This window comes from Dipodomys ordii, unplaced genomic scaffold, assembly GCF_000151885.1.
Source record: "Dipodomys ordii isolate 6190 unplaced genomic scaffold, Dord_2.0 Scaffold19, whole genome shotgun sequence".
Taxonomy (NCBI): Eukaryota; Metazoa; Chordata; class Mammalia; order Rodentia; family Heteromyidae; genus Dipodomys; species Dipodomys ordii.
Window position 1 is genome coordinate 4147808 of NW_012267235.1, and position 13806 is coordinate 4161613.

General features: G+C 45.1%; 2 protein-coding genes across 2 annotated transcripts in view; both read right to left on the reverse strand.

The window, feature by feature from the left end:
• The window catches only part of Gdpd1 (glycerophosphodiester phosphodiesterase domain containing 1), a 31822-nt gene extending 31567 nt beyond the window's left edge, over nucleotides 1–255 (reverse strand). The window contains exon 1 of the mRNA XM_013013088.1: nucleotides 34–255. Within this exon, the coding sequence (XP_012868542.1) occupies nucleotides 34–175 (142 nt within the window). The 5' untranslated portion in view covers nucleotides 176–255. The remainder of the gene's footprint in view (nucleotides 1–33) is intronic.
• Nucleotides 256–3283: 3028 nt separating this feature from the next.
• Nucleotides 3284–11037, reverse strand: Smg8 (SMG8 nonsense mediated mRNA decay factor). The gene is made up of 4 exons (XM_013013475.1): nucleotides 9251–11037; nucleotides 7325–7470; nucleotides 4325–5197; nucleotides 3284–3746 (listed from the first exon to the last, which is right to left on the reverse strand). Exons 1-4 carry the CDS (start codon nucleotides 11007–11009, stop codon nucleotides 3549–3551), a joined length of 2976 nt encoding a protein of 991 aa, XP_012868929.1. The 5' UTR covers nucleotides 11010–11037; the 3' UTR covers nucleotides 3284–3548.
• Nucleotides 11038–13806: the final 2769 nt, after the last annotated feature.

Consider the following 13806-nt stretch of genomic DNA (forward strand, 5'->3'; position numbering starts at 1 on the left):
CCCCCAGCCCGCTCCGCCCCGCGGCCCGCTCACCTCCGCGGTGGGAGATGTGTTTACTGAGGAATCGCTGCTTCTTCCTCTGGTGCAGCAAGGTCGGGTATTTCAGTAACAGGAACGAGGTCAGCAGGTATCCTCCCAGGGTCGACAGAAGATAAAAGGCCGCGGAGGACGACATTCTCGGTCTCGGAGCCCGGGGTGAAGTCTCCTGTCTCTGAGTGGGAGGAGGGAGATCGCTGAACGCCGCTGCGGCGCAACGGCTGCGGCGGGCGACGGCGGCGACGGCGGCGGCGGCGGCGGCTGCTCGAGGTCTGTTCGCCCCCCGCCGGTGTCGGGCGTGCAGCGCACTTGTTCGTGCCGGTTTACCACGCAGGCGCAGTCTGACTTTTGGGCCCCCTAGTAACAAAGGGGCTCCAAAGCGCAAGCGCACTCCGGTTTTCTGTCAAGGTGCTGCGTTGAGTCACCTGGTGGTGTATGTGTGTTGTGTGTGTGAGTGTTGTTTCTGGAAAGGCTATTATTCAAAGGGAACGCCTCAGGAAAGCCTGCCGTAATTGGAAGAAGGAAAGAAGATTCCACAGCAGGTTTTAGAGGCTTCTCTAGGAAATGCAAACAATTAACTGAGGTCTGGCATGCAATAGATACTCTTCTCATTTTTGTTGTGGCATCGAATCCCAAAAGGCTCCACTAGTCTCTTTTTCATCCCTACATCCAGCCATCGCACACATTCCAAGCAACCAACCCACATTTCCATTTTTTTGTGGGGGGGGGGCGTTGGTCGTGGGGCTTTAGTCCCTCAGCTCTTCAGCTCAAGGCGAGTGCTCTACCACTTAAACCACAGCAGCACTTCCAGCTTTCTGGTGGTTTTATTGGAGATAACAGTCTCATGGACTTTCCTGCCCAGGCTGGTTTGAACCATGATCCTTAGATCTCAGTCTCCTAAGTAGCTACAGGCGTGAGCCACCAGCACCAGGCTCACATTTCAATTTAAAGGAATTAATCTAGGATTTGTGGTAGAGTCCTTGCCTAGCATGGTTTGATCTTCAGTAGAGGGGGCAGGGAAGGGGGGGACCCTGGATGCCAGTGGCTGATGCCTGCAATCCTAGCCACTCAAGAGGCTGAGACATGGAGGATAATGGTTGAAAGTCATCCTTGGGAACATGTTTCTTTTTTTGTTGCTGTTGTTGTTGCCAGTCCTAAGGCTTGAACTCAGGGCCTGGGCTCTGTCCCTGAGCTTCTTTTGCTCAAGGCTACCACTTGAGCCACAGTGCCACTTCTGGCTTCTTCTGTTTATGTGGTACTGAGGACTCAAACCCAGGGCTTCATGCATGCTAGGCAAGCACTCTACCACTAAACCACATTCTCAGCCTGTGAAATTCTTTATTTCCAGTTAGTCAGCAAAATGCCAGGCTGGAGGCATGGCTCAACTAGTAGAATGAGCAAAAAAGCCCATTATGGCTCATACAAACACATGATCCTGAACCCAGGGAAGAGATGGATGGATGGATGGATAAAAAGGTAGCTATAGGAAGTGGCGCTGTAGCTCAAGTGGTAGAGCGCTCGCCTTGAGCTGAAGAGCTGAGGGACAGCGCCTAGGCCCAGAGTTCAAGCCCCACGACCGACAAAAAAAAAAAATTAAATATATGTAAAAATACAAATAAAAATAATAAAAATAGTAGAATTTTTTAAAAAAAAGGTAGCTATAAAGCAGGATGAAAGTTTGGCATCCCTGCCTTCATTTTCTAACTGTCTTTTTTGCTCTGAGTGACTGTCCTGTGCTTCAAGGATAGGACTAATAATAACATCTTTATGACAAAAGGAATGAAACTACCCCCAAGAACAAAAACCTCAGGATAAATCATCACCTAATGAGGGTGACTACCTATAATGATGAGACTATACCTTGCTATATGCTGCTGTTATACCCTACAGGAAGAAATACAAACAATTACTGAGGCTTGGCATGTAATAGGCACAAAAACAGAAATTTTAGTTGTAAAGTATCACTTCCTCCAAAGCTTGAATTGCTCCCCTCAAGTGATTATAGCAATAAAAATGGCTCCAGAATTCTTTGTAGAACCAGAACTTAAATAATGCTCAACCAGCTATGTTATCCAGGACTACTTGCTTATACATCCTTCCCTCCCCTTGCCCCAGTTCTTCCTCTATTTAAATGCAAAGTTCATGTCAGTACCCCAACGATGAGCTGAAATGCTTACTTTGTGTGCACTACACTTCACTAGTACTTGTCTCTATTTGCTGTACTGAGATGAATGACCAGACTTGGTATGTTGGAACTCCTAGAATTGAGTTTCTGGCCTAAGTCTCATTTACATATGTGCATGTTTAAGGAGTTCTCACTACATGGCTATAATCCCAGAAATGAGAGGTAGAGGCAGGAAGATTCAGAGTTCAAGATCAGTTTGGACTACCTAGTCAGAACTTGTCTCAAAAAAAAAAAAAGAAGAAGAAGAAGAAGAAAAGAAATTGGCCAGGCAAACTACTCAGGGGCGAAGAGCCAAAGAATCTTGGTTTGAGGCCAGCAGAGGAAAAACATTTGTGACAACTATCTCAACCAACTTTAGTTACAGCAAGAAGCTTCAATTTGGAAGATTGAAGTCCAAGACAGCTAGGAAAAAAGAAAACCAAGACTCTTATCTCAAAACTAATCAGAAGAAGGGTTGGGGATTTAGCTTAGTGAGTGAAACAATGTTTGAACTCAGGATGAGAGCACTGTTCCTGAGCTTCCAAGGCTAGTGCTCTACCACTTGAGCCACAGCTCCACTTTCAGCTTTTTTGGTAGTTAATTGGAGATAAGATATCATGGGAGCCGGGCGCTGGTGGCTCACGCCTGTAATCCTAGCTACTCAGGAGGCTGAGATCTGAGGATCACGGTTCAAAGCCAGCCCGGGCAGGAGAGACAGAGACTCCTATCTCCAATAAACCACCAGAAAACCGGAAGTGGCGCTGTAGCTCAAGTGGTAGAGCGCTCGCCTTGAGCTGAAGAGCTGAAGGACAGTGCCCAGGCCCAGAGTTCAAGCCCCAAGACCGACAAAAAAAAAAAAAAAAGATATCATGGGATTTCCTGCTCTGGTTGGCTTTGAACCATGATCCTCAGTTCTCAGTTTCCTGAGTAGATAAGATTATAGGCTTGAGCCACTGGCACCCAGCCAGAAGCAGTATCTTTAAGTGAAAAATCAGCTTAGCAAAAACAATTCTAGTAAACAATGTTTTGACCCAACATGATTATGAAACATTCAATAAGAAGCAGTGAAAATGAAACACGAGAAAAGAGAGCTATCAACTTTATATATTTTATGATCTTTTGTTCTACAACTAAGCCAGTCTTTATTAGGAAGCTGTAACCCCATTGGCAATAAATATCAACAATGTAATGAAATAGTGAAAGAATTATTATACAAATACTGAAACCTGTAACCAAAACACATTTGGGTTTGGGAAAAACACAGTATACATATACCACAACAACACAAAAACCTCACACCAAAACCAAAAATCAGCTTTGGTTAAGGCTTGAACTGGTTGGAAAACTCTTATTGTGTCACAGCTTTAAGAACTCCACGGAGCACCTTATAACTCATTAACTGTACATTTTCCTTAGGAGGGAAACAAGGTCCTCTCTCAGTCACATATGCATAAGGAAATCTCAAGACCCAAAGGCCATCAGGAGGAAGAGTGATTTCTTGTTTTTCTGGATAAAATACTGGACATGGTGGTGGACCTGGCTGAACCTGAAAAAAAAAACAAAGAAAGAAAAGAACACAGGAAATACAATTGGTTTTACATTTCTCAACACCTGAAAGAACTGGAGGCATGGCTCCAGTGTTAGAACAAGTGAGAGTTTGAGACTCTCAGTAATGAACAAGACAATGCCTTAAGCATCACTAGGTTCAAAGGCAAGCTACTTCTTTTTAAGAAGTAGCTGTTTCTTTTTAAGAAACAATATCAGGCATATATATTTTTTTTTGGGGGGGGGAGGGGTGGTCAGTCCTGGGGCCTGAACTCTGGGCCTCAGCTCAAGGCTAGCACTCTACCACTTGAGCCACAGCGCCACTTCTGGCTTTTTCTGCTTATGTGGTGCTGAGGAATCAAACCCAGGGCCTCATGCATGCAGGGCAAGCACTCTACCACTGAGCCACCTTCCCAGCCCCCATAAAAGATATTTTAAACCCAAGAACTACTTACTAAAAGAACTATTTAACCTGTACTTTAGGGAAAAAAACCTAATAAAATAATTAACTTGCATTTTTAAAAACAATCAAAACAAGCATCAGCATTTTTTGTTTGGAGCAAAAGCTGTATTTCTTACCTGAGGCATGAGTACTATCTGCAAAGGAGCATCTGGAACCACAACAAAAAGTCTCATAAGTTGAGCATAATGTGGCTTTAGACCTCTGCCCTGAGATGATGACAGGATATATAAGGGCATATCACTATTTAGAGCTTTTAAAGCTGATTCCTTTGGTCCACTGCCCATCACTTTCATTATTTTTTCAGGCCCCGAGCACATAAATCTCCGACCTCGAGAATCTTCATATTCAAAGCCCACAAAAGCTCGAGCTATGTCATCTCGTCGTCTTCCTCTTCCCATTACGATGGCACTTCTTTTTCCAGGAATAGCTTTATTTGGAGCAGGCCATGAATTTGTGTCTAAGTCTCCTTCATCTTCAGCTCTAGTCCTAATGACAATGTCCCAAGGCATTAGATAGTTTGTTCCTGGAATGAAGCCCTGTTGGTCCAAACCTGTATGAAAGTTATAAGACTTAGCAGGACCTAGTTTAACTAAAGACCAACTTGAGAATTTGGGTAGGAGACCTTTTGGGCAATTTGAATGTAGCATTCCTGGAAGATATTCAACTGTGGATGCCTGTCGATCAACCAAGTTTGGTCTCTTCTCAGGTTTTACTTCCCCTTGACCATGAACTTCTGGGTTGTCTCCTCCTGCTTGTGGATCAGCTGGATAAGTACCTAAGCTATCTGTGGACTGGCCCAAACTTAAAGCTAAACTCAGGCTTGTACTCTCTCCTTGAGTTTGAGGTTCTTTTTCTTTAAGCTTATCAGCATCTGAATCTGGAGGGGCAGGAGAGGACTCATTTTTAGCAGGAGCAGGATCTGGAGTACTTGGTTCAAATACTGGAAAATTGATATGATCCAACTTCCCACAACATTTTTCTTCCAGAAGCTATAAAGGGGAGAAAAAAACATATAAAATTTTCATTTAAAATAAACTTCTTAGCTCTGTGCTGGTGGCTCAGGCCTGTAATCCTAGCTGAAATTTGAGGATTGCAGTTCCAAGCCAGACCAGACAGGAAAGTCTGTGAGACTCTCCAATTAAACACCAGAAAACCAGAAGCGGTGCTATGGCTCAAAGTGGTAGAGTACTAGCCTTGAGCAGAAAAGCTCAGGACAGCGCCCAGGCCCTGAGTTCAAGTGTCACAACTGACCAAAAACAAAACCAAAAAAACCACACTTGGGAGAGGAGGAAAGGGAGATTTAAAAAAAGAACAATATAGATGATGTGTATTTGATCAAAGTATATTACCTGCATGTTTGTAAATGTTACAATGACTCCTTTCTAAAATTTATGCTAGTATTTTTCTTCTCTTTCTTTTTTTTTGGGGGGGGCGGGGGGTCCAGTTGTGGGGCCTGAACTCTGGGCCTGGGCACTGTCTCTCAGCTCTTCAGCTCAAGGCTAGCGCTCTACCATTTGAACCACAGCACCACTTCTGGCTTTTTTCTTATGTGGTTCTGAGGAATCAAACCCAGGGCCTCATACATGCAAGGCAAGCGCTCTACCACTGAGCCACCTTCCCAACCCTATGCTAGTATTTTTCTAAGCAACACATTGTTATGTGTGGAAAAGTAGCAATGAAATTCTCCGCACGTAATTAATGTAAACCACTAAAAACAAACAATACACTAAAAAATAAATAATATATTCTTGAGTCCAGTATGATACGTCACACCTATAATGTCAGCACCTGGGAGGCTGAGGCAGGAGGACAGAGTCAAGACCAGCATGGTCTTGAGGACCTTTTTCCTAAATGAATAAAATAAAATAGCACATCCTTTATTCTAAGAAGATCAGCAATGAATATGTGAGCAAATAAGTACATGCATATGCAAAGAACTTGCATACGCAGTTCAACTTCCATTGCAGTTGAATTAACTTTGCTAGGTATTTGTTTCTGCTGTTTCCGGTGTGACAAGGTTTCCCTATGCAGCCAAGGCTGGCCTCAATTTGCTTGTGGTCAACATTGGCTTTGAATTCATCGTCCTCCTGTCTCAGCCTCCTGAGTATGAGATATAGGCTTGCACTATCACATGAGGCTCTGAAATGAATCTATAGTTTTACTCAGATGATATTCATTAAAAAAAATAAATAAGGCCGGGCGCCGGTGGCTCAAGCTTGTAATCCTAGCTACTCAGGAGGCTGAGATCTGAGGATCACGTTTTAAAGTCAGCCGGGGCAGGAAAGGCCATGAGTCTCTTATCTCCAATAAACCACTCAGAAAACCGGAAGTGGCACTGTGGCTCAAGTGGTAGAGTGCTTGCCTTGAGCTGAAGAGCACAAGGACAGTGCCAAGGCCCAGAATTCAAGCCCATGACCCACAAAAAAAAAAAAGAGGGCTAGGAAGGTGGCTCAGTGGTAGAGTACTTGCCTTGCATGCATGAGGCCCTGGGTTCGATTCCTCAGCACCACATAAGCAGAAAGAAAAAAGCCAGAAGTGGTGCTGTGGCTCAAGTGGTTGAGCATTAGCCTTGAGTACAAAGAGATTCAGAGACAACACCCACACCCTAAGTTTAAGCCCCACAACCAACAACAATGACAAAAAAAGAGTTTATTGGCTGGGAATGTGACTTAATGGTAGAGTGCTTGCCTAGCATGCATGAAGCCCTGGGTTCAATTCCTCAGTGCCACATAAACAGAAAAAAGCCAGAAGTGGCACTGTGGCTCAAGTGGTAGAGTGCTAGCTTTGAGCAAAAGCAGCTCAGGGACAGTGTGCAGGCCCTGAGTTCAAGCCCCAAGTCTGGCAAAAATAGATGAATAAATAAATAGGCTGGGTGCTGGTGGCTCATGCCTGTAATCCTAGCTACTCTAAAGAGGCTGAGATCTGAGGATCACAATTCAAACCCAGCCTGGGAAAAGTCCATAACCACTAGAAAACTTGAAGTGCTGCTCAAAATGGTAGAATGTTGACCTTATGCAAAAGAGCTCAAGGACAGTGCTCAGACCCCAGTTTAAGCTCCATGCTGAAAGAAAAGAAAATAAAAAGAAGACAAGGAGGAGGAAAAAAACAGAGTCTACCTGATAGAAGTCATAGTTAGCTGCCTTAATATCAAAGGGATCATCTCGAGGTGCTTGTTTCCTTCCACAGTTACAGGCACCAGTGGATCGAGCTCGGCTATTGTGATACAGCACAGGAGGATTTCTATCAGCCTCAGGTTTTTCTCCTGGAAAAAAAAAAATCACTATTAATTTTACAAACACAATGTAGAGTCACCTTATATTCTAAAAATAGCAAACCTTAAAATTCTCTGAATAGTTCTTTGGAAATACACATACAAACAAATACACATACACAAAGCTGACTAAATACATCGAGGAAGCAAGTAAAAGTACATAAAGTGATTTACACTTTTTAGTCTAAAACTTTTTTTTTTATTTTGCCAGCCCTGGGCCTGAAACTCAGAACCTGGGCACTGTTTCTCTGAGCTTCTTTTGCTCAAGCCTAGCACTCTGCCACTTGAGCCACAGCACCACTTTCAGCTTTTTCTGTTTTATGTAGTACTGAGGAATCAAACCCAGGGCTTCATGCATGCTAGGCAAGCACTCTACCACTAAGCCACATTCCCAGCTCTCTAAAACTTTTTAGTTTCAAGTTTTTGGTACTGGGAATGGATTTTAGGGCTTAATATGTTATGCAAGCACTCTACCACTGAATTCCATCTCTAGTCCTAATCTAACATTTTGAATTCCTAAGTGGATTTTTCCCCTCCTGTTGCCACCATCATGGTGACCATACACTTAGTTATATTTAATTCAACAAGTACTCTAAAGTAAAAATGTTAATGCAAAATACCTGAAACTTTGTAAGACTTATCACTTACCAATTCATTAGAGTTCCTTCTTTAAACACAAGAATATGAGAAATTAGTTATAACTAAAATTTCCTTTTTTTTTTTTTTTTTTGGTGGTGGGAGTTGAACTCTGGATCTGGGCACTGTCCCTCAGCTCTTCAGCCCAAGGCGAGAGCCCTACCATTTGAGCCACAGCACTATTTCTGGCTTTTTCTTTGCTTATGTGATGCTGAGGAATTGGACCCAGGGCCTCACGCATGCAAGGCAAGTACTCTACCACTGAGCCAACTTCCCAGACCCTAAAATTTCCTTTTTGCATCAGCAGATAAAACGTACTGGTATGGTACCTAAATTTCTACTGGGCTCTGTTTTTCTTTTTGTAGGTCGTGGGGCTTGAACTCTGGGCCTGGGCACTGTCCCTGAGCATTTTAGTTCAAGGTGAGCGCTCTACCACTTGAGCCACAGTACCACTTCCGGTTTTCTGGTGGTTAATTTGAGCTAAGTGTCTACTGGACTCTTTAAAACATCAAAACACTGTGAGCAACAACAAAAACATAGCTCAGGGGCTGGGAAGGTGGCTCAGTGGTAGAGCGCTTGCCTTGCATGCAGGAGGCCCTGGGTTCGATTCCTCAGCACCACATAAGCAAAAAAGAAAAAAACCAGAAGTGGTGCTGTGGCTCAAGTGGTAGAGTGCTAGCCTTGGGCTGAAGAGCTGAGGGACAGTGCCCAGGCCCATAGTTCAGGCCCCACGACTGGACCAAAAAACAAAACAAAAAAAAACAAAAACATAGCTCAAAAATTTGGATTCAGTAGAGTGGCTCACGCCTGTATTCCTAAGTACTCAGGTGGCTGAGATCTGAAGATAATCGTTCAAAGCCAGCCAGGGCAGGAAAGTCCCTGAGACTCTTATCTCCAATTGACCACCAGAAAAGGGGACGTGGAGTTGTGGCTCAAGTGTTAGAGCAATTGCCTTGAGCTGAAGAGCTCAGGGACAGTACCCAAGCCCAGTGTTTAAGCCCCATGACCGACACAAAACAAAACAAAATTCAGAAAAAGATTTTGCAAAAAAGAAAGCTGGGGGAAAACACACACACACACACACACACACACCCCTGGGGGAAAACACACACACACACACACACACACACCTTACCTGACTTAGGTAATGAGTGAAATTTATGTACACAGTGTTGATCAGTTAAACTTCTCTCTTCACAGAGCTGGTGGCCATTGCTCCAAAACTTGTAGCAGTCCTCGTGTAACTGCATGGCATATTTATGAAAGGCTGGACCTCTAGCATGTTGACTGTACACTCGAAGAGCCTGGGCAAGCTGATTCTTATGGACTGTCATTGTGTAATTATGAGGCAAATTTGACTGGTAGGCACTATGAGCCATGGGTAAAGCTTTCTGACACCGGTTTTCTGAGAATTTTGTGTCGATATCCAAAAACCCTTCCAAGACTTTAATACTGCTTAAAATCTTAGAAGTTATCTCCCCAGTGGGTGACCCCAAGTCCTCTTCTTTCCCATCAATAGCCACTTCATACAGCTTTGCAGCTGCTGAGATCCACTTCTGGTAAGTGGGAAGTTCAAAATGGGACGGCTGAGGGTTCCTGCCTACACTGTCATCAAAACCTTTCTTGCTTAGGACCAGCTCCACATGCTGCCATAGGAATTCCCGAAGAGTAAAATCCACTAGCTGGCCCGAAGAACTGGAGCTGGTGCTATCAATGTGGAAGGAAAGTTGTTGTCTGCTATGCTGCCTCATCACCTGGTATCGCCTAGGCCCAGACAGGGGTGTAGGCACCAGCAAGGAGTCAGGGTCCTTTACTGTACAATGACTCCTAAGTTGGTCCAACAACATGCCTACTGGGTCCTCCTCTTGGCTTCCAGGGACTATGTACACAAATGCTTGGTTGGCAGGTACAGTAAAGAGGCAGTTGATACTCTGATTAGTCAAGACTCGACTCTTGCGGAAGATTCTATAGATCTGGTCCTCCAGTGCATGCTGCAGTCTTCTCTTGGGTGAATGCTTCTTGGGTTTGTCTGGATGAGCTGTATCTTGACTCCGCGGAGGTTCCACCTTGAGGGCTCCATTCAATTGAAAGAGGAAAAGAAGTCTAGGTGGGCAAGGCCGGCAGTTTAGCTTCCAGTCTTTTCCGACTGGGCAATCCTTAATGGCTGTTTTGAGGAGGGGCAGTACTTTTTGTCTCAGCCCATCCAAGGCTCTGAAAACTCGATCGTAAGTGATGTCAAAAGAACAAGTAGGATGAACCAACAGCAAGATATGACAGACGGAGAAAAGGTAAAGGAGACTGAGGCACTGTAACTTCTCCTGATGCTTCCAGAACTCGTGAGCTTCGGCATGAGGCAAAGACAGGCCTCCTCCAGCTTCACCGCTCTGAAGGGCCCTACATGCCCGCAGAAGTTGTGAATTGTCGCAGATGGAAGTGAGAAGAAGATAGAGAACTTTGCTTTCCTGATTGTAATAGGCCTGCAAAAGGCTGAAGTCCTGGGAACCCGGCTCCGCCCGGTTACCTTCCGTAGCAGCTGAACTTCCCCGAACCGGATCCCCGGACGCAGCACCTGGGTCCCCAGCTCCACCGGCCTCCTCGACGGCGCCAGCTTCCGGCTTGATTCCGGGCGCTGGATCCCCTGGATCCTGGTGGCGAAAGAGAGGGAAAACCTGCCGGTCGCACACGGTGTTCACAAGAGAAAACTTCTCGGAATTGAGGCGCAGAGCCGTCTTGCCGAAGATTCCCACCACGCAGATCTCATCCTCTCGCCACGGAGGCTCCGATGCGCCAGCTACGGTGCCTCCGCCTTCTGTGGGAGACCCTCCCGGGCTTTCCGAGCCCATCCAGGCCGAGGCTCCCATGAGCAGCTCTCGCAAGCTGACAGGACCCGCCATCGTGAAGCGCTTGCTCGAAAGCACTTCCGGTCCGCCCACTAAATCCAACCGGCTCAGGTCCAGTCGTAAAAATCCTCCTCCGTTTCTTCAGTTCCTACTTTTCCCTCACTTGGGTTCCGTCTCCCGCCCCACCCTTTCCCAGTTTTATGTCCTCTTACCTAAGCCTTAAATTTCTTCCACTTGAGAAAGGAAGACAACTGGTAGAGGTTTGTATTGTAAAGAATCCTAAAACACTGCCAAAGAAGAAGCTTGAAGCAGTAGAAAATGAGTGCAGAAGCTTTTGCTTGTAGTCTCAGCTACTTGTCTGGAGGAGTTCCAGGCCAGTCTGGCAATATAATGACATCCCATCTCAGGAAGGAAAGAAGAGAAGAAGGGAGGGAGGCAGGGAGGAAGCAGGAAGAAAAGACAGATTTTTATTTATTTGCCAGTTGGGGCTTGAACTCTGGGTCTGGGCACTGTCTCTGAGCTGCTTTTGCTCAAGGCTAGCACTCTACCTCTTGAGCGACAGCGCCACTTCCAGACCTTTCTGTGTATGTGGTACTGAGGAATCAAACGCTGTGTTTCATGAATGCTAGGCAAGCACTCTACCACTAAGCCACATTCCCAGCCAGAAGGAAAAATTTAAGCTGTGTAACCTTGCTACACAAGATGTAGATTGAAGATGAGTAAAAGGCAACTTGTGAAAAATGCAGAATTTGGTACTAGAGAGCAGGAGGCAAGGCACAATGCCTGCAGCATGAGGCCCTAAGTTCAAACCTCAGTACCACCAATCAGAAAGGAAAGACAAAAATGCATAATTCTAAGTCCAACTCAGACCTTCTGAATCAGATTATGCATAACAGCTTAATTCTGATTGTGCACACTTTAAAGTGTAAGAAACATCACTCTAAAAACACTTTGCAAAGCAAGATGAACTTCTTTCTCTTGTTCAATTCATAAATATAATTAGTGCATAGCAGAAGTGGGAGAAAGTCAGTGATTTGGGGGGGGAGATCGGTCGTGGGGGCTGAACTTGGCCTGGGGGCTGAACTCGGCCAGGGCGCTGTCCCTCAGCTCTTCAGTTCAAGGCTAGTGCCCTACCACCTGAGCCACAGCGCCACTTCCAGCTTTTTTTCTGCTTATGTGGTGCTGAGGAATCGAACCCAGGGCTCAATCATGTGAGGCAAGCACTCTACCACTGAGCCAACTTCTCAGCCCCAAGTCAGTGATTTTGAAGGTCTAGGAAGTACATGTTAAAAATAATTCCTCCATGGGGCTGGAAAGGTGGCTCAGTGGTAGAGTGCTTGCCTCACAAGCATGAGGCCCTGGGTTTGATTCTTCAGTACCATATAAGCAGAAAAAGCTGGAAGTGGTACTGTGGCTCAAGTGGTACAGTGCTAGCCTGTAGCTTAGGGACAGCTCCCAGGCCCAGAGTTCAGGCCCCATGACCAACCAAAAAAAAAAAAAAAAACTTCTCCAGCTAAGATTTTTTTTTTTCATTAGTGGAGATTGAACCCAGAGCCTCCACTATACTAGTTGAGCTAATCCTCTTGCCCTTGCTGCCTTGTGTAGGGTTTTGGGGAATGCACCAACACAAGTCACTTTTAAGCTAATAATGTGTGTGTGTGTGTGTGTGTGTGTGAAGCCCCATTATTGGGAGTTGAACTCAATGCACTGTGCTCTTGCATCGGTTTTGTTGTTGTTGGTGGTGGTGTGTGTGTGTGTGTGTTTGTGTGTGTGATTTGTGGGGCTTGAATTCAGGGCCTGGGCACTGTTTCTGAGCTTTTTTGCTCAAGGCTAGCACTCTAGCACTTTGAGCCACATCCGGGTATCTGGTGGCTATTTGGAGATGAGTCTCACAGACTTTCCTGCCTGGGCTGGTTTTAAACCAGAAGAGCCATATCTTAGCCTCCTGAGTAGCTAGGATTACAAGCATGAGTCACCAGCTCCGAACTTCTGCATAGGTTTTATTGCTCAGGAATATATAATTTGAGCTTTATAACTTGAATCACAAATCACCTCTACTTTGGGATTTTTGCTGGTTCATCGAAGATAAAGAGTCTCCCAGATTTGACTGCCTGTACTTGATTAGAACTGTGATCCTTAGATCTTAGCCTCCTTACAGGCATGAACCATAATCATTCTGGGACCATGCTGGGAAATGGGCATCCTGCTGGTAGTAAACTTCTATTTTTCTTGAACGTTTTGTTTGGAATTGTTTTATTCATGTGTATTAAATTGTACAGGTAAATGAGGTTTATCATATTTCCATTCCTGTATATAATAATGTACTTTCATCATATCCACACCCCCCCATATACATATATATTGCTGGTCAAGAATTGGATGCTGACACTGAGCCTCTTTGTGCTCAGTGGTAGACTCTACCACTTGAACCACAGCGCCACTTCTGGCTTTTTCTGAGTAGTTTATTGGGTGTAAGAGTCTCATAGACTTTTCTGCCTGGGTTGTCCTCAGATCTCAGCCTCCTGAGTAGCTAGGATTACAGACATGACTCACCAGCACCTGGGTATTATTATTCTCTTATTCTCATTCTTGTCCCTTCCTCCTTTAAACTACTGCTTCCGCCTTTATATTAGTCCCTTTACAAAAAACAAGTGTTGGGCTGGGAAGGTGGCTCAGTGGTAGAGTGCTTGCCTTGCATGCATGAGGCCCTGGGCTCAATTCCTTAGCACCACATAAGCAAAAAGAAAAAATCCGGAAGTGGTGCTGTGGCTCAAGTGGTAGAGTGCTAGCCTTGAGCTGAAGAGCTGAGGGACAGCGCCCAGGCTCAGAGTTCAGGCCCCACAACCGGACC